Source organism: Anomaloglossus baeobatrachus, chromosome 1, assembly GCF_048569485.1.
Source record: "Anomaloglossus baeobatrachus isolate aAnoBae1 chromosome 1, aAnoBae1.hap1, whole genome shotgun sequence".
NCBI lineage: Eukaryota > Metazoa > Chordata > Amphibia > Anura > Aromobatidae > Anomaloglossus > Anomaloglossus baeobatrachus.
In genome coordinates this window covers 337,736,096-337,762,303 of record NC_134353.1, presented here as the reverse complement: position 1 = coordinate 337,762,303, position 26,208 = coordinate 337,736,096, and the positions used below count along the sequence as shown (strand labels likewise).

Below are 26,208 nucleotides of genomic sequence, written 5' to 3'. Positions count from 1 at the left end.
GTGTCCCTCCGCTGCGATCCCAGGCCGGGCCCCGCTGATCCGGGCCGTCTCCGTACGGACTCCCCCGCCGACACTGGGACCCCATGCTCCTGCATGGGCCCCGCTCTGCTCCTAGACCTTGCCGCCGCCGCCACTGTGGCCTCATCTGCGTCCCGCGATCCCGTTGGCCCACGCAACCCAGCTGGCCCCCGCGACCCCGCTGGCTCACACGACCCCGCCGACCCACGCGACCCCGCCGACCCACGCGACCGCGCCGGCCCACGTGACCGCGGCGGGTCAGGTGACCGCACCAGGTCAGGCGAGCCTGCCGGATCGCGGGGACGCGCCGGGACGGGTGAGTACGCGGGGTCACATGACCGCGCCCGGTCAGGTGACAGCGCCCGGTCAGGTGACATCGCCGCCCCACGTGACCGCGCTGCCCCACGTGATCGCGCCGTCCCACGTGACCGCGCCGCCCCACGTGACCGCGCCGCCCCACGTGACCGCGGCGGGTCAGGTGAGCGCGCTCGGTCAGGTGAGGCCGCCGGAGCACAAGGGGACGCCGGGTCACGCGAGCACAGCGGGCCACGTGACCGCGCCGGGTCAGGTGACCGCGCCGGGTCAGGTGACCGCGCCGGGTCACGCGGCCGCGACGCGCGCGTCACTGCCGTGCGCCGCGACCCGGAAGAGGAGGGGAGGCCGGCCGTGTCGCTCACCGCCCCGTTGCCTTGGCGCCCGCGGCCCGACTTCCGGCCGGGGCCTCGCGACGTCCCGGCTCCCGGATCCACCGCCGCACATCCACTCGGGCTCCGTCTCCGCTGCCGGCTCCTCGGCGTCATCTCCGGGCTGAGGCGCTCCGGGGGCCGAGTTCTTCGCTGCCGCTTCGGAGGCAGGGGGGTCCCATCTTCCTCGCCGACGCCGGACCATCGCAGGAGCTGCTCGTCCATCCAACGCTGTCCACGCTGCTCCGCCATCCTCTTCATCTGTGCCATGAAGTCCTCCATCTTCGGGATCCAGCCACAACGATTCCGGTCACCGTCCAGGTAGGAATGACCCACCCCCCCTCTGACCTGCCCTATATACTACCCCCTATAGTCACCACCCCCTGACCAATCAAACTGACCCCTGATCCTAACTGCCCCTTAGCACCACCCCCAAATTTCGCGCCCAAACTGACTTTCTCCATTAACCCCTTGTTAACCCTATGGCCTGGCATCCTTCCTAGTCATGTAGCCCTCCCTTAAGCCCCTTCGGGTCAGCAGTCCGGGCTCTTCCTTTGGGGCTGGTCCATGCTATATATTATGGTAAGGTCTAGTCAGAGTCTAATTAAGGATAGATAATTTTTTCTTCCTTTCTCTCCCTAGATTGTGCAGCTATATCTTGTTTGTATAAATTTTGTTTTTCACTTGCACCGGTTTGCTCTTTTAAATAGTGTGGCAGTCTCTCCCCTCTCCTTTTATATGGCAATTTTTGCTTGCCTTTGTGTTGTTATGCAGACATCTTGGGCACAATTGTGCCCTTGCCATCCTTAATGGTCACTTTATTTGGATATTTTGATTAATTGTTTTTTTGAGCTCATATATTGCTCGACCACTATTTAGTGACCACTGTACTATGTTCTATACTTTTGGATATATTTGTCCGTTATGAGCGCTGTTGGGATTAATTACCCTTACTGCAATGATAGGTGTATTACTCTATAGTGAGCAGTTCTTATCTATCTCTAATCCCCTTTGCGGTCATGTCCAGGATGTAGTGATTGGTCCATTGTGACTTGTTTATCTATGACTAAGGACGCCTTTGTTGGTTACCCCGATGCGCAACCACGATATCTGGTGGCTAGCGTAAACCGGAAATGACCTCATATACTTATGAAACTCTGATTGGGGATTTTAGCCGTCGGATGATAGATCTGCGCTGACTTCCGGTTCGTAAATTCACAGAGCGTCACCTGACTGTGTGGGGACGCCCATGTGATGATTCGATTGGACATTCTGTGTTCCAGTTAAGAACGCGGAACGGGGTGATCCACCTATACCGGATATGAGGTTGCACGCCGGCTATGGGACTAGTGCACTTCCTGATTGCACATAATTTGTGCGCTATGCGTTCCAACTTGGAACGCGAGAGTGCCTTACCCGTCATACCGGTAGTGATCTCAGACGCCAGCATGGTGATGGCTATTGGATTTTACTACGCTCGCAGTAAGTACTTCTTTCTGCACATATGTGGGTAATCATATTGCTTAAGGGTGTATAAAGGCATGAGATCATTCAGAGACTGTGCACCACCGTCTGCCTGGTACACATAGGTTATTCATCTTCAGTAGCCTGTGTTGGTCTCTGCCACTGCAGGTTGATCCCCCCCATATTTTTTCCTCCGTCTCCCCTGAGGAACTCTTTATATTGAGAGGGAAACGCGTCGGGAGGACATTCCTTTCGTATTTCTGGTTGTGGGGCAGACATCTTACTTGGGTGCTGCCCTTGTCAGGGCGGAAGTCTATCTACGGGGCACGACAGGGGTTATTTTACCACACTTGTCCCCCCTGTCCTTCCAGCCTGTGACCTCTTTTTCCTGGACCGGTGTGCAGTCCAGCCCATGGATGAAGCTTGGGTGAGATCTAACCTATTTGTTGCCATGTGGCATTTTGTTCTTTGCACTATTTATGCACAAGCACTTTATTACTAATTTTATCCGTTGTTAGATTAAAAGTTATGTTTTAGTCCCTGCTATTATTGATTTTGCTATTTGGACTATTGGGCATTACCTCTCTGCTCGGCAGATTCGCTATTATATTTTGATTTTATTCAAGCCCCAAGTCTATGCTCGGTTCCATAGAGCCATCTTTCTTTTAAATTGATTTTCTCACAAAGTTAATTTTAAAGTTGACTTTAATCGATAGATCTTGAAATAATAGTGGTTTCAACAATTAGATTAGTGTGGAAAAAATGTTCCTGTGCTGAGATAATCTTATATATGTGCTCCTGCTATGTACTGTGTAATGGCCGTGTTTGACCGTACAGGGACATGGTCTGATCATACCACATCTACTAGGCTGGGGAGAAAGCAAAAGAGTTTATAGACATTGCAGCATGCGATCGCAGATTATTCTTTCTTTGAGGTAAAACATTTTTTAAAAACAGCCAGGAAAATGTTTTACCTTACAGTAAAAATCATCAGTGATCCCCTGCTGTGCTATCTGTATACATTACTTTGCATCCTCCTTGGCTCAGAAGATGTGGCATGATTAGATTATGTCCCTGTATGGTCAGAAATAGTCATTACATAGTACATAGTAGGAATACATATATATTATTATCCCCGGACAGGAGCATTTTTTAAAAACACATGCAATTGTGAAAATTATTATTATTGGAAGATCTATTGATTAAAATGTACTTTAAATCAAACTGTATTTGTGTGAAAATCCCTTTATTGAAGAAGAAACACACATAGGCTGTGGATAAACATTTTCAGATAAATCCCTTTTCGAGATTTTTTATAATGAAAGGTGACATTGCTTCAATCTTTTGGTGAGATAAAGGATAAACTTGCCCTCTGGATGATTCCATGCCTGTATGAAAGAGAAGGCGCAGTAATACGGCTGATGAGGCACCAGTGTCTCAGCCCTATTCTTGGACATCTGTCAAGTCCTGATTGGATGCAAGAAAATTTGAGGCAGTAGATACCAAGCAAAGTTTCATAGGAGGAGGCTGAGGTACAGTTTTAAAGCAATTGCGAAAACAAGATGGACCCCGCTACATAATCTAGTCAGTCAACCAGTCAAGACCGGAGCATGAAGCCATAGCCACATAAGTCCCAAAAGCACCAGTGCATCAGAGAGCAGCAAAATTAAAAAGATATGTCCTCAATGTGTAGTGCACTAATTTGAAGATTTACCCTCTTTGTCCAGAATTGGATTTGACCTCCTGGAATTGCAGAGCCATTTGTGGAGATTAGCTTTAGATGTGTCTGCAGAGAAACAAAAGGCTCCAGAATAAAAAAATACTCCTCCTGTGAACAAAGATGCACCGAAAGAAACAGACATAAACACGAGTAATTTATCTTTAGTGGAGGGCAGAGAAAGGCTTAAAGCCCACTTTACACATTGCAATTAGTTGTACAATCGCATTTGCGATGTGACAGGCCCAGGTCGCATATGCGATTGAATGAGATTGCACATAGGTCGTTCATTTGCTGTCACACGTGCGTTAGTAGTCTATGTTAAATTGATCAATTTTGTGTACGATCCTTTAAATCATGTGTTCTGTGACGTATGTGTCGCGGGCGGGGAGGAGGGTGTCAGCACACCGCGCTCACCCCTTCTGCTCGGGTCCGGCGGCTGCCGCTGCTCAGTGGTGGCTCGAGCTGTGGACCGGATCCCGGGGGTTCTCGAGCGGCACTCCTCGCCCGTGAGTGAAAGGGGATTTGGGGTGTTGGGATAATGTCCGTGACGCCACCCACGGTTGTGGTGATTTCACCACCGCTGCTCTATAGGCCCGGGAATGATGGTGTGTAGCAGCGAGATGTTGGGTTGCCCCTCCGTGGGTAGGGGTTGGTGATCCCGGGGCCCGGTGATGGGGTTAGATGCAGGGCCTGGTGGGTGCAGGGACGCGGGGGCCGCGCTGTGCCTTGCGGCACTGTGGTACTCACTCAGCCTGAGACGTTGACACAGTTTTTAGTAAAACACTCGGCTGGATGGACGGGTACCCCCAGACAGCTGCGGTTGTTGTTCTCCCCTGACCCAGCTTGATGGTGTAAGTCCTTTCTTCCTTTCCGTGCACCCTTCTCCTGCACACCGGCTTCCAGCTGGCTCCCCGACTCCGTACCAGGGGCCACTGCCCAGCCCCGGCTACCTGCGGTTCCACCAGCTGTCTCCCCGGCTCCCTGCAGACGGCACTTAGCGTCTGCCGGACTCTCTCTACGAGGCCCTAGGCTCCAACCTAGGCCCCTGGCTCCATCTGCCTCTCTGCAGACCTTCACTCTTCTTCTCCTAGGACTAGACTGGGCTTGTTTCCTGCCTCCAGCCAGCTAACCCCTGGGTGGGTGTCTCTATCTCCTGACTCCGCCCACCTGGTGTGTCAGTCTGAGCCCGGGGAAAGGAATCAAGTTTCACTGCGGATGTCTGCTGTGAAACTGCTGGGGGTGGGGGTGTGTGTGTGTGTTGTTATCTGTGTCCCCTGGCTTGTCCAGGGCGACACATTCCCCCTTAGCAAAATGCAGACCGTCCTCGGGCTGCCCGTCCATCACCGGTTTTATTTTTCTTTTAAACTGCAAAAGATAAAAACATCAAACACAAGCATGTTCAATCCTCCCACAACGGGATGCACATTACTTTAACGTTGCAATAACAGTCAAACACTTTTAATAATAACTGTGTAATGGGTCCTTCAGTCACCCACCCAAACAACCTAGCCTTGGTGCTGCCCCTAAAACCCAGGCAGCACCCCTTGACCCCAGTCCAGGAACGGCTCCAGATTGGTCAACGGGACCGGTACTTCGCTGCCGGTGCGGCCGGGCGGACTGCCGGAGCCGTCGTCATCTCCGTCGCGGCCGGGCGGACTGCTGGGGCCGGTGGCAGGGCGGTGACAAAGGTGAGGCCTGGGGACCACAGGTCTGGGTCCTCCCCCACAGACGCTGCGGGCTCCGCTACCGGTAACAGGGGTAACGGCTCGGTGCATCGCTGCGGCGGCCTCTTCCAGGAACCAAATGCTGGCAGAGTCCTGGCGTCCCTGCTTCCACAGCCGCGGTTCACATGCGGCCGGACGCCATCCCGTCCCCCTTAGCTTCTTTTTGGCACTTCCTTCTTCAGGGGGCGGGGCTCCACTTTCGCGCCTTTCCTGCTCGGGGAAGACGCTCGAGCGGGAAATTTTCGCGCCCAAGATGGCGGTTTTACAAAATTTTCGGCCGGACACCTCCGGCGGTAACAAGGCACACCTCTACCAAACGGCAGAGCGGTAGGATCCTGTTCGTGACGCCAAGTTGTCGCGGGCGGGGAGGAGGGTGTCAGCACACCGCGCTCACCCCTTCTGCTCGGGTCCGGCGGCTGCCGTTGCTCAGTGGTGGCTCGAGCTGTGGACCGGATCCCGGGGGTTCTCGAGTGGCACTCCTCGCCCGTGAGTGAAAGGGGATTTGGGGTGTTGGGATAATGTCCGTGACGCCACCCACGGTTGTGGTGATTTCACCACCGCTGCTCTATAGGCCCGGGAATGATGGTGTGTAGCAGCGAGATGTTGGGTTGCCCCTCCGTGGGTAGGGGTTGGTGATCCCGGGGCCCGGTGATGGGGTTAGATGCAGGGCCTGGTGGGTGCAGGGACGCGGGGGCCGCGCTGTGCCTTGCGGCACTGTGGTACTCACTCAGCCTGAGACGTTGACACAGTTTTTAGTAAAACACTCGGCTGGATGGACGGGTACCCCCAGACGGCTGTGGTTGTTGTTCTCCCCTGACCCAGTTTGATGGTGTAAGTCCTTTCTTCCTTTCCGTGCACCCTTCTCCTGCACACCGGCTTCCAGCTGGCTCCCCGACTCCGTACCGGGGGCCACTGCCCAGCCCCGGCTACCTGCGGTTCCACCAGCTGTCTCCCCGGCTCCCTGCAGACGGCACTTAGCGTCTGCCGGACTCTCTCTATGAGGCCCTAGGCTCCAACCTAGGCCCCTGGCTCCGTCTGCCTCTCTGCAGACCTTCACTCTTCTTCTCCTAGGACTAGACTGGGCTTGTTTGCTGCCTCCAGCCAGCTAACCCCTGGGTGGGTGTCTCTATCTCCTGACTCCGCCCACCTGGTGTGTCAGTCTGAGCCCGGGGAAAGGAATCAAGTTTCACTGAGGATGTCTGCTGTGAAACTGCTGGGGGTGGGGGTGTGTGTGTGTGTTGTTATCTGTGTCCCCTGGCTTGTCCAGGGCGACACATATGCATTGGGCACCTTTTTTTTTTTTTTTATTTATTGACTTGCCAAGCATGTGTAATGTGTAGGCATGCGTTTTTACTATGTCATCTGCCATTCAGCTCTGCTACATGGCCGCTGACAGCAGCCACAGACAGCAATGTAGCAGAGCTGAATGGCAGATGACAGCAGACACAGACAGAGCCGCACTGTCAGAATGAACTCGGGTGAACTTCACCCGACTTCACGGTCATGCTGCGGCTCTGTCTGTGTCGCGCCCTGATTAGCGGTCACCAGTGAAGGACTCACCGGTGACCGCTAATCTCCTAAGTTACTGAAGTTAGCAGCCCTCTCTCATATACTCACCGATCCCCGATCCCCGGCGCTGCACGGCGTTCACACTGCTCCGGCGGCTTTTACTGTTTTGAAAAAGCCGGCCGCCCATTAAACAATCTCGTATTCCCTGCTGTCCCCGCCCACCGGCGCCTATGATTGGTTACAGTGAGACACGCCCCCACTCTGAGTGACAGGTGTCACACTGCACCCAATCACAGCAGCCGGTGGGCGTGTCTATACTGTGTAGTGAAATAAATAATTAAATAATGAAAAAAAACGGCGTGCGGTTCCCCCCAATTTTAAAACCAGCCAGATAAAGCCATACGGCTGAAGGCTGCTATTCTCAGGATGGGGAGCTCCACGTTATGGGGAGCCCCCCAGCCTAACAATATCAGTCAGCAGCCGCCCAGAATTGCCGCATACATTATATGCGACAGTTCTGGGACTGTACCCGGCTCTTCCCGATTTGCCCTGGTGCGTTGGCAAATCGGGGTAATAAGGAGTTATTGGCAGCCCATAGCTGCCAATAAGTCCTAGATTAATCATGTCAGGCGTCTATGAGACACCCTCCATGATTAATCTGTAAATTACAGTAAATAAACACACACACACGAAAAAATCCTTTATTAGAAATAAAAAACACAAACATATACCCTGGTTAACCACTTTAATCAGCCCCAAAAAGCCCTCCATGTCCGGGATGCTCCAGCGTCGCTTCCAGCGCTGCTGCATGGAGGTGACCGGAGCTGCAGCACACACCGCCGCTCCGGTCACCTCCACACAGCTAATGAACACAGCCGCGCGATCAGCTGAGCTGTCACTGAGGTTACCCGCGGCCACCGCTGGATCCAGTGACAGCGGGTAACCTCAGTGACAGCAGCTGATCGCGCGGCTGTCTTCATGAGCTGCGTGGAGGTGACCGGAGCGGCGGTGTATTCTGCAGCTCCGGTCACCTCCATGCAGCAGCGCTGGAAGCGACGCTGGAGCATCCTGGATTCCGCCGGACATGGAGGGCTTTTTGGGGCTGATTAAAGTGGTGAACGAGGATATATGTTTGTGTTTTTTATTTCTAATAAAGGATTTTTTCGGGTGTGTGTGTTTATTTACTGTAATTTACAGATTAATTATGGAGGGTGTCTCATAGACGCCTGACATGATTAATCTAGGATTTAGTGGCAGCTATGGGCTGCCAATAACTCCTTATTACCCCAATTTGCCAACACACCAGGGCAAATCGGGAAGAGCCGGGTACAGTCCCAGAACTGTCGCATATAATGTATGCGGCAATTCTGGGCGGCTGTTGGCTGATATTGTTAGGCTGGGGGGCTCCCCATAACGTGGAGCTCCCCATCCTGAGAATAGCAGCCTTCAGCCGTATGGCTTTATCTGGCTGGTTTTAAAATTGGGGGGAACCGCACGCCGTTTTTTTTCATTATTTAATTATTTATTTCACTACACAGTATAGACACGCCCACCGGCTGCTGTGATTGGGTGCAGTGTGACACCTGTCACTCAGAGTGGTGGCGTGTCTCACTGTAACCAATCATAGGCGCCGGTGGGCGGGGAAAGCAGGGAATACGAGATTGTTTAATGGGCGGCCGGCTTTTTCAAAACAGTAAAAGCCGCCGGAGCAGTGTGAACGCCGTGCAGCGCCGGGGATCGGGGATCGGTGAGTATATGAGAGAGAGGGATAGACTGACATGGACAGAGAGAGAGGGACAGAGATAGTGACCGACTGACAGAGATTAGTGAATGACAGACATTGTGAGGCGCTTCAGAACGCAGCTTTTCAGCTGCGCTCTGAAGCGGACCTTTTTTAAGCTGCGGTGCAGAGCGCACACCTGCGCACATAGCATCAGACACCAAAATCGTATGAGGGATGTCACACGTTACAATTCACTAGGTTCGTGCAACAAAACGCTCAATTCTAGAGAATGATACGATGTGTTTGCGATCAACGGTTTTGCGTTCAATCCTGATCGCACGTAGCTGTCACACGCAGATACCTCACAAACGATGCCGGATGTGCGTCACTTACAACTTGACCCCAACGACGGATTGTGAGATATATTGAAGCGTGTGTAGCGGGCTTAAGACACACGACATGAAAATCGGACCGAGTGGAATGCGATAAAATATCGCATGCCACTCGGACAAGAATTAACCTGTGTGTCAGTGTGGCGCCCTGGACAAGCCAGGGGCCACAGGTAACAACACACACACACCCCCACCCCCAGCAGTTCACAGCAGTCATCCCCAGTGAGACCTGATTCCTTCCCTCGGGTTCAGACAAACACACTAGGTGGGTGGAGTCAAGCAGATAGGCACGCCCACCGAAGAGTCTGGCTGGCTTGAGGCAGGAAACTACAGAGACAAGTCCAGGCAGAGGAAGAGAGAGGAGGTCTGCAGAGAGGCAGACGCAGACTGGGACCTAGGTTGGAGCCTAGGTCCCTCGTGTAGCCAGTGAGGCAGACGGCAGTGGCCGTCTGCAGGAGCCGGGAAGACAGTCTTGGTGGAACTGTAGGTAGCCGGGACAGGGTAATGGCCCGTCTGGTACCGAACCGGGGAGCCAGCTGGAAACCGGAGCACAGGAGGAGCGTACATGAAGGTGAAGGAAAGGACTTACACTACCAACCTGGGGTCAGGGGAAAACACCGCAGCCGTCTGTGGGACCCGTCCATCCAGCCGTTTGTTTTACCGGAGACTCTGTGTCACTGGCTGAGTGAGTACCATCGTGCCGTGCGGCACAGCACTGCCCCCGCGACCCTGCACCTCGCCAGGCCCCGCAACCCGCCTGCCATCCATCCCTACCATCCTCACCGGGCCCCGGGACAACCAATCCCCCTACCCACGGAGGGGAGAATTAACATCCAAGCTGCTCCCTGTCACCGCTCCCGGGATCCCCGTCCAGAGCAGCGGTGGTGTCACCAATCTCACCACAACCGTGGGTGGCGTCACGGACAATATCAAATCCCCACAATCAATTCCCCCCTTTCACTCACGGGTGAGGAACGCCGCTCGAGTCCCCGGGATCTGGCCCACCGCTCGAGCCACCACCGAGCAGCAGTAGCAGCAGCAGCCGGACCCGAGCAGTGGGAGAGCGCAGCGTCCCCTCCTCCGCCCGCGACATCAGCACCCATGAGCAATTATTTTCTCGGCCCCAATCAGACCGAGAAAACAATCGCAGCATGCTGCGATTGTAATGTGAGACTCTTTCTCTTGCACCTATTCAAGTGTGTGGGGCGAGAGAAAGATCACACTGCGCTCACAGTACACCGGTGTACCGCGAGTGCAGGGCGAGAATGGCAATAGCCGGCTACGGAGGAGAGAGGGAGATAAATCCCTCCCTCCGCTCTTCAGCGCCAGCCCGTCCCCCGCAGCTGTGGTCCGATCGCACGATCGGACCTCAGTCGCAGTGACACTCGGCTCCTGCTGTGCTGCCAGCGTGAGCCAAGTGTCATGCGAGGATCGCATTAGTCCCCATGTGGCCCCGGCCTTACCCCCAGCGCGATACCTCCTCCATTGCCTAGGGTCTGAAGTTTGCCTGTTTGGCCTTCAGTTTAGAACAGTCAATGCGACAATGAACCCACTAACGACAATATAAACAGAGTCAGTGTTTGGTAAAAGTAATAAGACAGCTTTATTCTTCAGGTCAGTATGATGATTACAGCAATACCACACATATCATTTTTTTATGTTTTGCCGCTTTTACACAATAAAAACAAAATGTATTTATTTATTTTTTAAAGAATTTTTTTTTCATTGCCTTATTCTTAGAGCTACAACTTTTATATTTTCTGCTGATGCAGCTGTGTGCCAGCTTGTGTTTTGCGGAAGATGACATTTTCAGAAATACTATTTATATTTCCGTTGAACTTTTAGATTGCATTTTATTCCACTTATTTTCAATGGTAAGGCAACTGCGGGACTCTGGGGGTCGTGAGCCCCACCTGACCGCCAACCGTTGGCATGCACAAAGCCCAGTAAGCGCCGACATTTATCTACATATCACGAAGAAGTTAATAAGTGTAGATTTTGTTTTGACAAATAAAAAGTTACTAATTTATAAATACTTAATAACCTGAAATATACTAATCGTTCCACTGTAATTCCATTTCCTTTGAAGTATTTATGTTCTAGACCAAAAGCTATATTGATTTCTTTTAAAGCCTAAGTAGAAAGAGAAGGTGGTTTCTTCCTCACTCAATAACAAAACGAGTGAAAAATGATCTGGGTAGAGGGCATTTAAGTTTAAAAGGACAAGATGCTTTCAATATATGTATATAGAAAAGGAACCAATGTCAGGGTGCTAAGTATATTCTGATTTTAAGAACAAGAGAAGAGTTCTATAAATAATAATATAAACTTAGGTGGTTTATTTCAGGTAATTTTTTTGTCTTGTTTTTAGTACTTTTGCTATTTTTTTCTAACTGTTCAGTATGTTCTAAATTTTACAATTTTCTGACTAACTAGAAAATTTTGCCAGAAGGGGGAAACGGTTATTTAGTTAAAATGATGAATGACAAATTACTTATCTTAGAAACTCGCTGTTATTCTATGTGACCACTCTTGATAGCTGATGCTCTGTCCAGCCGTGATCCAAGATTCACAGATCTGAAGCCAGTTATTGAGGTGAGTAACTGGAGTCACATCATAGATAGATATAATGTTTCCTTAATTCCTATTATTTCTATAGGAGTTACAGAAACAGTGTAGCCCCCTCATGATCGACACCTGGACAGAAATATTCTTGTCTCAGTAATGAAAGTCTGTAATGGGAATAACCTTTAGCTTTTCTTAATAAATAAAGCAAAAGAAAATACAATGTTATGTATGTGGGGTCCCAGATTATTTTCAGTGTACAGTAGATGCTACTATAATTAAGGCTTCAGTAAAGCTAGTTACAGTGACCCCATATCCATGTAACTGGATAAAATCCTACATGCTCCCACAATTCCTTCTTGAACAGAAGATATCATCAGAACATTTTCACACAGGCTATTTGGGCTTTGTTAGACAATACATATACATAGCTGAAACCTTGCACACCTCAACATGCACACCCTCGCCGACTCTATCCTCCCACTGTCCTCCATATCGTCCCTCCACGACACAGACAGCGCCACCACTTTCTACAACACCACCCTCACATCAGCCATTGATTCAGTCGCTCCCCTTGTGCATGGCAGAGTGAGACGAATCAATAGACAGCCCTGGCACAACAGCCTCACTAAAAAACTTAGGCAAAGGTCTAGGGCTGCAGAGCGGCGGTGGAAGAAAACGCACTCCCAGGAAGACTTCACCACATTCAAAAATGCAATTCACACATTTCGTTCAGTCCTCACCTCCGCTAAACACGATTACTTCAGAAACCTCATATCCTCTCTAACACACAACCCCAAACAGTTATTCAACACTTTCAACTCCCTCCTTCGCCCACCACTGCCCCCTCCAACCTCCCTCATTTCTGCAGAAGACTTTGCCACCTATTTCCAAGAAAAAATCGACCTAATAAGGCAAGTCTTCTCTGCTCAGCCACCACAACCCCTTCATGTAGCTGACCACTGCCCCTCCCCCATAAACTTCCTCCCCACCATCACCGAAGGAGAGCTTGCACGTCTGCTCTCAAAAGCGCACCTCACCACCTGCGCACTTGACCCCATGCCATCCCACCTCCTTCCCAACCTCACCACCATCCTTATTCCAGCCTTAACCCATCTCTTCAACCTATCTTTAACGACTGGAACCTTCCCCTCTGCCTTTAAACATGCAACAGTCACACCTATCCTAAAGAAACCTTCCCTCGATCCAACCTCTACTACCAGCTACCGCCCCATATCACTACTCCCACTTGCCTCAAAACTCCTGGAACAGCATGTCCATGCTGAACTTTCCTCCCACCTCTCCTCTAACGCTCTCTTTGACAACCTACAGTCCGGCTTCCGTCCACATCACTCCACCGAAACTGTCCTGACTAAAATCACAAATGACTTGCTTACTGCCAAAGCGAACAAGCACTTCTCTATACTCCTACTCCTAGACCTGTCCTCAGCCTTCGATACCGTTGACCACTCCCTCCTATTACAGACCCTCTCTTCCCTTGGTGTCAGAGATCTTGCCCTCTCTTGGATCTCTTCATACCTCTCAAATCGCACTTTTAGTGTCTCCCACTCCCACACAACCTCTTCATCCCACCATCTCTCTGTTGGCGTCCCTCAAGGCTCTGTCCTAGGACCCCTACTTTTCTCTATCTACACATTTGGCCTGGGACAACTCATAAAGTCCCATGGCTTCCAATACCACCTATATGCCGACGACACCCAGATCTACCTCTCTGGCCCAGATGCCACATCTCTGCTGTCCAAAATCCCGAAATGTCTATCTGCTATATCCTCCTTCTTCTCCTCTCGCTTCCTAAAGCTCAATGTGGCCAAAACTGAACTAATCATCTTTCCTCCGTCTCACCTACACTCTCCACCTAATCTATCTATTACAATAAATAACACCACGCTCTCGCCAGTACCCAAAGTTCGCTGCCTCGGAGTGACCTTTGACTCTGCCTTATCCTTCATACCACACATCCAATCCCTCACCACCTCCTGCCGTCTTCAACTCAAAAATATTTCCAGAATCCGCCCTTTCCTCAATTTGCAATCAACTAAAATGCTAGTGCATGCCCTCATAATCTCCCGCCTCGACTACTGTAACATCCTCCTCTGTGGCCTCCCTGCCAACACGCTTGCCCCTCTCCAGTCCATCCTTAACTCTGCTGCCCGACTTATCCACCTCTCTCCTCAATACCACCCCGCTTCTCCTCTCTGCATGTCCCTCCACTGGCTTCCAATCTTCCACCGTATCCAATTCAAACTTCTAACACTGACCTACAAAGCTGTGCATAATCTTTCCCCTCCGTACATCTCCGAACTACTCTCCCACTACACTCCAACACGTCACCTCCGGTCCTCCCAAGATCTCCTCCTCTCCTCCTCTCTCATTCGCTCCTCACACAACCGACTCCAAGACTTCTCCCGAGCATCCCCAGTCTCCTGGAACTCGCTGCCTCAACACGTCAGACTATCCCCTACCCTTGCAAACTTCAAACGGAACCTGAAAACGCACCTGTTCCGAAATGCCTACAATCTACAATGAACTCGCTGCCGCCCGACCACCGTGCGGAGCTGCCGCCCGACCACCGTGCGGAGCTGCCGCCCGACCACCGTGCGGAGCTGCCGCCCGACCACCGTGCGGAGCTGCCGCCCGACCACCGTGCGGAGCTGCCGCCCGACCACCGTGCGGAGCTGCCGCCCGACCACCGTGCGGAGCTGCCGCCCGACCACCGTGCGGAGCTGCCGCCCGACCACCGTGCGGAGCTGCCGCCTGACCTACACCCCACCTATTGTCTCCTCCCCATAATCCTATAGAATGTAAGCCCGCAAGGGTAGGGCCCTCTTCCCTCTGTACTAGTCTGTCTACTGTAACTTGTATACGTATTTTGTATGTAACCCCCTTCTCATGTACAGCACCATGGAATTAATGGTGCTCTATAAATAAATAATAATAATAATAATAATAGCTACAATGGTCATTTTCCAACCTTATCTTTTGTAATCAAGTATGTAATAAGTCAGTGCAAAGGTCATTGTGAAGGGTGAAAGAAGGAGGGGCTGGGGGAGCTGTGACATTGACTATTGTAATTGGTGAGTTGTGTGTTATTACCTGTGTATAAAGGTGCTACCAATCATTGTAACCCTGCCTCTGATGATAAGGAACCTGATGAACACTCTTCCTGAAAGGACAGGAAATAATAGAGTAAAAAAGCCCCACTGGCCAGTGTCAAAATTGTAAGATCACTAACTTTGAATTTAAATATTGTTATATGAAAAAAATTCATTGTAAACTAAAATTAAAAATATACATGTAACAGAAAAGCCTAATATAAACAACAGGTCCCTGATGTTAGCTTCCCTTTAAGAAAGTTGTCACTTCCTCTTTGATGTTAGAATTGTGCATGGTGTGATTTTTGCCTTGTTGTTTTGCAACATTTTTTAAAGCAAATAACAGTAGAAATACAGCAGTTCACTGTTGGTCATCATCTGAGATAAGCAGGGGAGGACATATACCAGTGGTGCAACCTATGCAGCTGCACAGGGGCTTAATATGTTAGGAGTCCAGTGTCACTGAACAAGCAGCTTCCTGGGTGGCTGCAGGCTGCTATTGTTAGACTTGGGGGGCCCAATAAGCATGCGTCTTCCCAGCCTTAGAATACCAGCCCTCAGCTATCGGGCTTTATCATGGCTGGATATCATAATTGGGATTACTGCATGTGAAACGCCCGGAACCGGGGCCATGGTACACTCATTACCGGGCTGCGGTTCTCTTTCTGAGACATTACGGTGGCCAGGCGAGGTGTTTAAATATAAAGGGGATGATAAAAGTTATTTGTGACGCCACCTGTGGTATGCGGCAAGTTAGGTGCCATCGCTGCAGGATGGGGACCTCTGGGGCAGATGGTGACGCAGCTTAGATGGTGCAGCTGTCCACAGGCAGAGCTAGGCCCCAGGGCGAATGGCGGTGGTAGTAGTAGCTGATGGCGGGGATGCAGGCCGGAGGCGCAGGCAAATAACGGAGTGACACAGGGATGCAGTCTCAAGGTTTTTACTCACTGTAGCAGGTTCCAAGGTAACACAATGTCATTGACCACCTTTGGGGTGCTGGGGTTTCACTGTGATGGGCTCCAGCCAAGACCGGTACACCCTTCTAGTGTTCCTTCCCTGGTTGTCTTCCTGTGCTGACTTCTCTCCTGCCTATCCCGCCCCTATGCACACAGTGCCCTGAGCCAGTGTCCGCGGGCCCTGTCAGGTGGCTTGAAGCTCTATCCTGTTACCCTATGTGGTCACCTTCCAGCGGATTCGTGTGCGGAGTTGGCTTTGGTACTAGATGTGTCCTAGGCCTCCAGTTTTACTAGATGAGCACGTTGGTTTCTCTCATGTAATTTAGGGACAGATCCCGTCAAGTCCCTCCACTCCAATACATTGTATGTGGAACGAAACCACGAGGGTATGGAAAACTTCCCGTGGGCTCTAGGACCTTCCGTCTTGTGCCTGGGTCGAGCTGCACCAGCTCCAGACCACAGGTCTACACTCCTCCACTCCTTCTTGAGTCTCCCATACTACATTGTTTCCCAACTCACTAGACTCCACCCCCAGCCTGTTGGATTAGGGGGAGGGAGGAACCATCACTAGTGGTGGCTATACATAGCATTAATGGAACCAAGCCCTAACCCTAACCTGGTGCAGAGCTGCTAATTGAGGTGTTGTGTGTTTTGTGTGAATACCGGTGGATGATCTCCTCCATATCCAGGATGGGATACAACACCTCTGGCTGAGGTGCAGTACCTCTGTAGCGACTGAAGTCTCAGGGGCATTACACATGCTGTTTTTTAAAATTATTTAAATAATAATAAATAAAAAAGCTGCATGAGGTTCCTCTTATTTTGATACACAACCAAGATAAGTGCACAGCTGAAGGCTGCAGCCTGTACCCGTATACTTTATCTGTGCTGGGTATCATAAAAAGGGGGGACCCTACACCAATTTATCTATTTTTATACCATGATAGTAACACGCAGACAGGATCTCTGATCACAAGCAGTCAGACGCTGTCACACAGGCTGGGAGCACGCCTGACTGTAACCACTCACAGACGCAACGACTGCCGGTGGGCAGGAGAAGCAATGAATATGGCTGAAGGTAAATGAGCGGTCCCCGGAAGAAGAGTAAGCTGCCCGGAAGCAGTTACAGCCGCGCTGGAGACTCAGTAAGTATAGCATGCTTGCTTTATTTTTATTTTTCTTTTATTCTTTTTTTTGGCCGAGTTGATGGATCCAGATAATTAGCCGCAGTTCCATGGCACTCCGAGCCCGGGTGCGGCATACGGATAGTTTTGAAACCGTGCGAATCTGGACTTTTACAGTCCGGGTCCGGCCATCACTACTTGCTATATCTGTAAAATACATGTGTATGACAAAATATTATTTAAGGATTAAGTCAACTCTCTTCGGCAAATCTGCAGCAATATTCATTTGTGCTACATGCAGAATTTTGTTGCAAATTCACTACTACACTGAAAGTGATCAAATCCATGGTAAGAATTCACTTCATTTCCACATCAGAAGGTGAATGCTGCAGATTTCATGTCGGCTTGTCTTATACGATAATCTGCTGTGGATTTTATATGTGGGTAACTTCATCAATGAATCTGCCATGTGTGCATTCCCTTTACAGCATATGAAACTTTTCTTGCATAGGAGCTTTTAATACAGTTATTTCTGTTGGCAAAGTATTTTTTTTTTGTCAGAAGTATGCTTTAAATGATAAAATAAATGCCATCCTTTATAAGTAAATTATATTGATGTCTGGTAAGTATTGATGGGCGGACTCGTTGATAACCGGACCTAAGCGGATAAAAAGAAATCCGCTTAGGTCCAGCCCAGAATTGATTCTGGTTATCTGGCCAGACGCCAGTCCATGGGAACCAGAATCCGGTAATTAAAAGTGGTAGAAGGGATAGGGGGATATATTAAATATTTGAACAAAGAGCACATCTCAATCATTATTCACTATATCTCAAAAACACCACTCCATGATAGCATATAGAACCAGATAGACCAGGAGTTTTGAAAAGCAAGATACAAAATTTTTATTTCAGCAAAAAATCGCACAAAATCACAGAAGAATCACATAAAATGACAGGGACATACAAATTAAAATGGTGCTATAAAGGGGGAGAGACCCATGAAAGGTGGGACAGAGAAGCACGCTCATAGATCCATCATAGGCATGGAAATTAGAACAGGGTCTAATAAATAGTAAAATACAAAAAATATATATCGAGCCTTAGGTCATCTGCTTACCCAATGTTAAAGGAGCGTCGCAACTGCGTCCCACAATTCAAACAGACCCAGCCTGTTGTATTTTACTATATATTAGAGCCTGTTCTAAATTCCCATGCCTATGATGGATCTATGAGCGTGCTTCTCTGTCCCACCTTTCATGGGTCTCTCCCCCTTTATAGCACCATTTTAATTTGTATGTCCCTGTCATTTTATGTGATTCTTCTGTGATTTTGTGCGATTTTTTGCTGGGATAGGGGGATAGGAGCAATTGCTTCATACTTATCGAGTTTCTAGCGCAACTGTAACTGCTACCACAGCTACTCATTCACTTCCGGAACTGCTCATTTACCTTCATGCATATGCACTGCTTCCCCTACCCCATATTATGATACCAAGCACAGATAAAGATTACGGCTACAGCCTGTAGCCCCCAGCCGTGTGCTTATCCAGGCTGTGTATCAAAATAGGAGGAACTGCATGCAGGTTTTTAAAATGATTTAAATAAATAATTTCAAAAACTGGCATGCGGTTCCCCCCAAATGTGATAACCAGCCATGATAAAGCCTGACAGCTGGGAGCTGGGATTCTCAGGCTGGGGAGACCGATGGTTATTGAGCCCCCCCAGCCTAAAAATAGCAGCCTGCAGCTACCCAGAATTGTTGCATCCATTTGATGCGACAATCCCAGCACTTTACTCAGCTCTTTCCCAATTGCCCTGTTGTGTTGGCAATTGGGGTAATAAGGGGTTAATGTCAGCTCACATCTACCACTAAGCCCTAGATTAGGCTGCAAGGAGACTCTGGGTGAGGACATGTGTTTGGGCAGGGTGCTTGACATGTATTTGCTGCTGCGGATCAGTGCTTGTCAACCCTGCTGCCAGTCGTCAATGCCGTCGCCCTAATACCGCACACCTTTGTCTGCTTCTGGGCACTGATGGCTTCTGTAGCCAGAAAATTCTCTAACCCTAACAGCATGAGCCATAGGCTCCAGACTTTCACCAATTACCTCAGTGTTCCCTGACTGGCCCTAGCACCAAGACTACATCTTCTCACTTTGAACCCATTTTTCGACTGACTTTCTCTGGAGCTCTCTCTTTTAACCATATACCCTTGACATCTGTCACTCCTCCCTTTTTCTGCTTTAAGCCTATCTTATATATCATCTCCTCTAAAACTTCTTAACATGACTGCTAGATGGCAGCATTTGGTAACCTGATAGACAGTCCTAACTCTGTTACATCTGGAACCTATTCTTCTCTAAAAACACTTAAATATCAACACATCTATTTAAAATATTCAACAGTAAAGAGTAAATACATTATACATAGCACAGTTATATCATGGGGCTTCATCCACCTATTACAAAGGAACAGCATTTGGAGCAAAGTGATGATATGAGGTGAAATGGTGTGAGTAGACAATTAGTGGGAAGAAAAGTATGAAGGGACAATATGGAGGGACATTTGTAAGGAAACAGTATGGGGGGAATTTTGAGGAAACAGTATGGGGGAGAAAATTGTGAAGGGACAGTATGGGGAGGAGAAAATGTGAAGAAACAGCATAGGGAGAGAAGTGTGAGGTGATATCCTAGAGTGGAATATTATGAGACGGCAGTCAGGGGAAAGAAAAGTGTGAGGGGACAATATGGAGAGAAAATTATGAGGAAACAGTAAGGGGTGAAGTATGAGGAGACAGTTTGGGGAGAAAATTGGGAATGGGCAGTACGGTGGAGAAAGAGAGATTTAACTGAATGGAAGGAAAATATGAGGAGTCAGTATGGAGAGCAAAGCGTAAAGGGACAGTATGGGAGGAGGAATGTGTGAGTAGACAGTATGAGAGGACATATGATGGGACAATATAGGGGGACAAAAAGTTCGAAGGGACAGTTGAGAGAGGAAAAAAGTTAGAGACAATATGGTGGAGTCTAAGGAGATAGTATGGGGGAAAAGTGTGATTAAGCTGTATTGGGGAAAAATGTGAGGACATAATATATGGAGGTGGTGTGATGGGACATTATGGGGGAGAAATGTTTGAGAGTACAGTATGGAGGAAAACTGTTAGGGACAGCATGGGGAGAAATAAATGAGGAGATACACTGTCAAGAAAAAGGGTAACAATATATTTTTTTTAACTTTTGGATTTCAGGCTACATATCTCAGCATCCTCTACAGCTTTCAACATGAGACTACCTTCATTTTATAGACAATAATTTTGGGTATCTCATACAAAAACTTGACTTGCAACTTTTTAGCATATGATTAGTTATACAAATTCTTTTCATGTCACAGCATGGTTACTGATTTGCTCCTAAAAATCTAAATTTAAATTTTTATTATTTTGTTAGTATTTTGTAAATTCACCTTTGGCTTTCAACACTGCCTGAATCCTTCTGGACATGCTCTCAATCAGATTCAAGCATGTTTTGAAGGAAATGTGATCCCAAGTCTCTTCTACACGGTCCCAATGTTAGTGCATACTGGCCGACTCACTTGGGTGTGTATACAGCTATTTTTTCATATGTAACCTCAAGTGTTCGATTGCATTGAAGTCTGGGGACTGTGGGGAGCAATCCAGCACCTCTACTTCATTGTCATTGAATCATTCCTTTGGCAATCTCAATGTGTGCTTCAAGTTGTTATCCTGCTGAAACACTATGTCGTCCTTTTCATACACATAGTACTCGAGTGTATGAAGTAACTCATGTTGGGGATTACTCACATATAGCTCAGCATTTACACCACCATCGATCCTGGTCAAGTATTTAATGCCTTTGGCTGTGAAGCAACACCATATCACCAGTCTTCCTCCACCAAACTTGACAGTTCCTTCAATTTCTCTATCCTTTACCCCCTTTTTAACTTGCTTCATTCAGACCCACTTGTACCTCTCAGAGCCTCATCTATTGACTTTCGTCTTATCGCTTCATATCACCAGTTTCCAATTTTGTATTGTCCTCTTTTCATACATTTTTGCAAACCTGAGCTGACACTTCTTGTGCCGATATTGAAGTCGAGCCTTTTTCACCATTCCAGACTTGTGTAACATGAGTCACACAGTGCTTGTGTGGACATCAGTGATCTCACTATTACAAAGCATATGAACTATCTCCACTGACGTGTTTGTCACTCCAGACCTGCTAGAACTTGTGCTCAGCCAAATTGTCGATATTTTGACTGACCGTCCACCAATTGGCTTTTGAATGGATGTGCGAACTTAATTTTCTATTCTTCCAACTTTTATGACACTCACATGATGCAGTTTGGCAATTTTCTTGGCTGAAAGATGGCTATTGAGCTGGATAATGTTCTTTCTCTTTTCTTGGGTAATCTTCATGGCCGTTCCTCAATTGGAACAAGTGTACGTTTGCTTGGGAATCAACATAACAACACAGAGCTATTGGGGAACATGAGAACAGGTTGTAATTTATAGTGTACAGGAAGAAAAAGATTTTTTCACTACCAGGAGCAAAACAGTAACAATGCAGTGACATGGTAGGAATCTGCATAACTAATCATATGCTAAGTATTTGGAAGTAAAACGTATGTATGGTATGAGATAGCCAAGATGATTCTCTATAGTAAATGGTAAGATATTGAGCCTGAAAATGAAAAGTTAAAAACATTGTTACCCTTTTGCTCATGAGTATATCATGGAAGAAATAGCTTGAATGAACAGTCGGGGGGGATTGTGAGAGGACAATATGAGAGGAAAAGTGTGAGGTAACAGTATGGGGTAGAAAATTGTGAGGAGACAGTATGAGGGAAAGTGATGTATAAAATGTATCAATATACTAATGTTGGTTCTAATGATGTGTTCCTGTACTGAAGGTGATTCTGATGACATATGCATGTATTTTTTGGAGTCCTTGTGATTTATTACTGTATGCTAGTGCTGTGTTTCCTGTGTTTCTGGTGATGTATTTCTGTACTGATGGTGGTTCTGGTGATGTATTCATTGACTGATGGTGGTTCCAGTTATGTATTCATGTACTTATGGTGCTTTTGGTCATGAAGTCGTGTAGTGAGGATTGTTCTGGTGATGTATTTTTGCAATCTTGTTTTTGGGGATATATTCATGTACAGATGTGTGTTCTAGTAATGTGTTCCTATTCTGTTTATGTGCTCCTGTACTGATGATGGTTTTCGTGATGTATTTCTGTACAGATGGCGGTTCTTGCTAATGTATTCCTGTATTCCTGTAATAATGGTGTTTCTGATTATGTATTTTTGTACTGATGATGGTTGTGATGCAGTATTTCTATACTGTTGGTAGTTCTAGTGTTGTATTTCTATACTGTTAGTGACTCTAGTAATGTCTTGATGTACTATTATTGGTTCTTTTCCTGTACTTATGTAGCAATCCATAACTTGTCAGATAACATGATGTTTGGTTATGTTAATAAAATATTGTGAGTTAAGGATTACTTCATCTGTATTTATGTCATGAACATTAACTATTGAAATACTATGTCCCAAAAATGACAAAAGTATTTTAGGAGTGATGCCTTTATAGGTTAACCAGAAAAATTATATTAGCAAGCTTTCAGAGCACAAAGGCTCCTTCTTCATGTATTTTGCCTGAAGAAGGAGCCTTTGTGCTCTGAAAGCTTGCTAATATAATTTTTCTGGTTAGCCTATAAAGGTATCACTCCTAAAATACTTTTGTCATTCTTGGGACATAGTATTTCAATTGATTTTTCTGGCTAACACGGTACCACAATATTACCCTGTATTGCACATTGGAACATTAACTATAAAATGAAGCACTGTAGTATGACAAATCTTAATAGCATGTTATATACTTCCTGTCAGAAATCGTCTCTTCTTGCACATTTCAGCAGTCATTACATGTCCAAGCATCTACGATTTTCAAACTTAAGGTCATGTGCCAATTAGTTTCTTTTCCTGCTTCTGACATTGAAGCAAGGCTATAGTTTTTCCCCTTTTTTTAAGAATGAGGAAAAACAGCAGGTTGTAAGCACTTAATTGTAAGTATGAAAATTGCATATGAGTGGTCACATGACAACTACTCAAACTATTTAAGCTTTTATAGGAAGGGGCATCAAACTTGAATTTTTGCCTTGAGTGCAAGAGATTAGCCTCTGATGAATGGATTCGTCACTGAGAGTAAGGCGGGCTTTACACGCTGTGACATTGCTAGCAGTTGCTAGCGATGTCGAGCGCGATAGCACCCGCCCCTGTTGTACATGTGATATCTGGTGCTTGCTGCGGTAGCGAACATTATCGCAACGGCAGCTTCACACGCACATACCTGGTCGGCAATGTCGCTGTGACCTCCGAACAATCCCTCCTTCAAGGGGGAGGTGCGTTAGGCGTCACAGGGACGTCACCGTGACGTCAATAAGCTGCCGGCTAATATAAGCGGAAGGGCAGAGATGAGCGGGACATAACATCCCGCTCACCTTCTCCCTTCCGCATTGCCAGTGGACGCAGGTAAGGAGATGTTTGTCGTTTCTGCGGTTTCACACGCAGCGATGTGTGGTGCTGCAGGAACGACAAACAACATCGTATCTGCAGCAGTAACGACATTATAGAAATGAACGACGTGACACAGATCATCGTTTTTTTACGCTTTTGCGTTCGCTCATCGTCGCTCCTAGGATTTACACAGCGATGTCGCTACCGGCGCCGGATGTGCGTCACTAACGACGTGACCCCGACGATATATCGGTAGTGATGTCGCAACGTGTAAAGCCCGCCTAAAACTTAACATCCAGACCAAAAGTGGATGAAAATCGAATCCAGGAAACTGATTAAAAATGTTCCTTAATGAGGCCCTACTGGGGGGGATATATACTGTATTTCTAATTTAGTTACTGCTACTTAATTTTATGTACCGGTAAGTAACCCATAAGTGACATGTGAACTCAGTAGACAGCGCTTATCAGAAAAAGTCACACATTACCACAATTGTATGGATGGCATTAGTGAGAGCCTCCGTCACAGAGATACCGTATCCTGCCAGCTCTAATGGCTTCTTGCCTTCTGAGGTAATGGAAAAATGAACCACATGCCTTGACCGCAAAGAGATGTAGCCTAGAAACACTGTCACAATACTACATGTTTAACTATGGAGGATCATCAGTATTATCTGTAAGGAATAATTATGAAATATGGACCTAAGTTGTATAGAATTAATTTACGAAATATAATAATATTGTTGCACGTGACTCTGATTTCAACCATGTACAAAGAAGCTGCTCAAACATATCCAGGTAATCCTTTTAGATATGCCACAGTCTGACAGCCGCGCTAGTTGATGCACAAAGTCATTCTGTCTATCACATAGGACAAGAAGCCTTATTAATGAAGATCTGCTGCCAGTGTGGTGCGTCTAGAATGACTAAAGGAATAAAAATCCATTGTTTTCATATACAAATCCCCACTTTTTGCAGGTTCTTTACAAAGCGACACTGAAGAGAGGCTTTTCCATAAGCTCTTCACGCATTACAACCAATATATAAGACCAGTTGAAAATGTTTCTGATCCTGTTATGGTGCACTTTGAAGTAGCAATAACCCAACTTGTTAATGTGGTAAGTCAAGCTCCCATATTTTATTTATACCCTGTATATTTGTCTGATATATTGCTATATACTTGAATGGTAAGGTTTCTATAACATTCATGAATATATTCATCTAGTTCAGTCAATGATGATGTCCATTGGACCTTAAAGGGTTATTTCCATTTCCAATATCCTATCCCAATATGTAATAGGTGTCACAATATTAATATTAACAAATACCTCCAATTAGAAATGTAGCATAGTTCTCCTGATTCACTATGTCGCTTACCTCATGTTCAAGGTATTGCTGGACCTTAGGTATCCATGGTTATGACTACTAGCACCTAACTAACTGTGACTATATGCATGGTTGTAACCATAGATACCTAAGGTCCTGCAATGTCCTGAACATGAGGTAAGTGACATACTGCAGCTAATCAGAAGAACTATACTATATTTCTAATTGGAGGTATTTGCTAATACTATTATTATTAATAATACGCTTACTACATACTATATTAGGATAGGATCTTGGAGATGGGAATACCCCTTTAAAGGTGTTGCCTCCTTTCAAGTAAAACTTTTGCCCATGAACTCATTCAATCCAATGCAGCTTTACTTCTATTTCCCTGGTCTCCACCTCTGCTCTGGTGCCCCCAATATGTAAGTGGTGTGTGTGCTGTAATATGTGAGTTGTGTGTGTACTGTATGCATATTATATGTGAGTGGTGTATATGGTTTTGACAAGCTAAGGGGTGCTTCACACATAGCGAGATCGCTATCGAGATCGCTGCTGAGTCACATTTTTTTGTGACGCAGCAGTGACCTCATTAGCGATCTCGCTGTGTGTGACACTGAGCAGCGATCTGGCCCCTGCTGTGAGATCGCTGCTCGTTACACACAGCTCTGGTTCATTTTTTTGACGTTGCTCTCCCGCTGATAAGCACACATCGCTGTGTTTGACAGTGAGAGAGCAGCGATGTGAATGTGCAGGGAGCAGGGAGCCGGCGTCTGGCAGCCTGCGGTAAGCTGTAACCAACGTAAATATTGGGTAACCAAGAGAAGCCCTTTCCTTGGTTACCCAATATTTACCTTCGTTACGAGCGTCCGCCGCTCTCACGCTGCCAGTGCTGGCTCCCCGCTCCCTGCACACGTAGCCGGAGTTACACATCAGGTAAATAAGCAAATGTTTGGTTATTAACCCGATGTGTACTGTGGCTAGGAGTGCAGGGAGCCAGCGCTAAGCGGTGTGCGCTGGCAACCAACGTAAATATCGGGTAACCAAGCCCTTGGTTACCCGATATTTACCTTAGTTACCAAGTGCAGCGTCGCTTCCACGCGTCGCTGCTGACTGGGGGCTGGTCACTGGTCGCTGGTGAGATCTGCCTGATTGACAGCTCACCAGCAACCATGTATCGACGCACCAGCGATCCTAACCAGGTCAGATCGCTGGTTGGATCGCTGGTGCATCGCTAAAGTGTGACGGTACCCTAATATGTGACCAGTATGTGTACTGTATGGATCCAATATGTGAGCGGTGTGTACTGTGTGCATTTAAGCTACTTTCACACATCCGGTTTGAGCAGTGCGGCTC

The 26,208-nt window shown here is 47.6% G+C and overlaps 1 protein-coding gene across 2 annotated transcripts in view; it reads left to right on the top strand.

The window, feature by feature from the left end:
- CHRNA6 (cholinergic receptor nicotinic alpha 6 subunit) overlaps positions 1-26,208 on the top strand; it is a 97,502-nt gene that overhangs the window by 19,943 nt on the left and 51,351 nt on the right. For both annotated transcript variants that reach the window (XM_075352251.1, XM_075352242.1), the window contains exon 2: positions 24,505-24,644. In XM_075352251.1, coding sequence (XP_075208366.1) covers positions 24,505-24,644 — 140 coding nt within the window. The remainder of the gene's footprint in view (positions 1-24,504; positions 24,645-26,208) is intronic.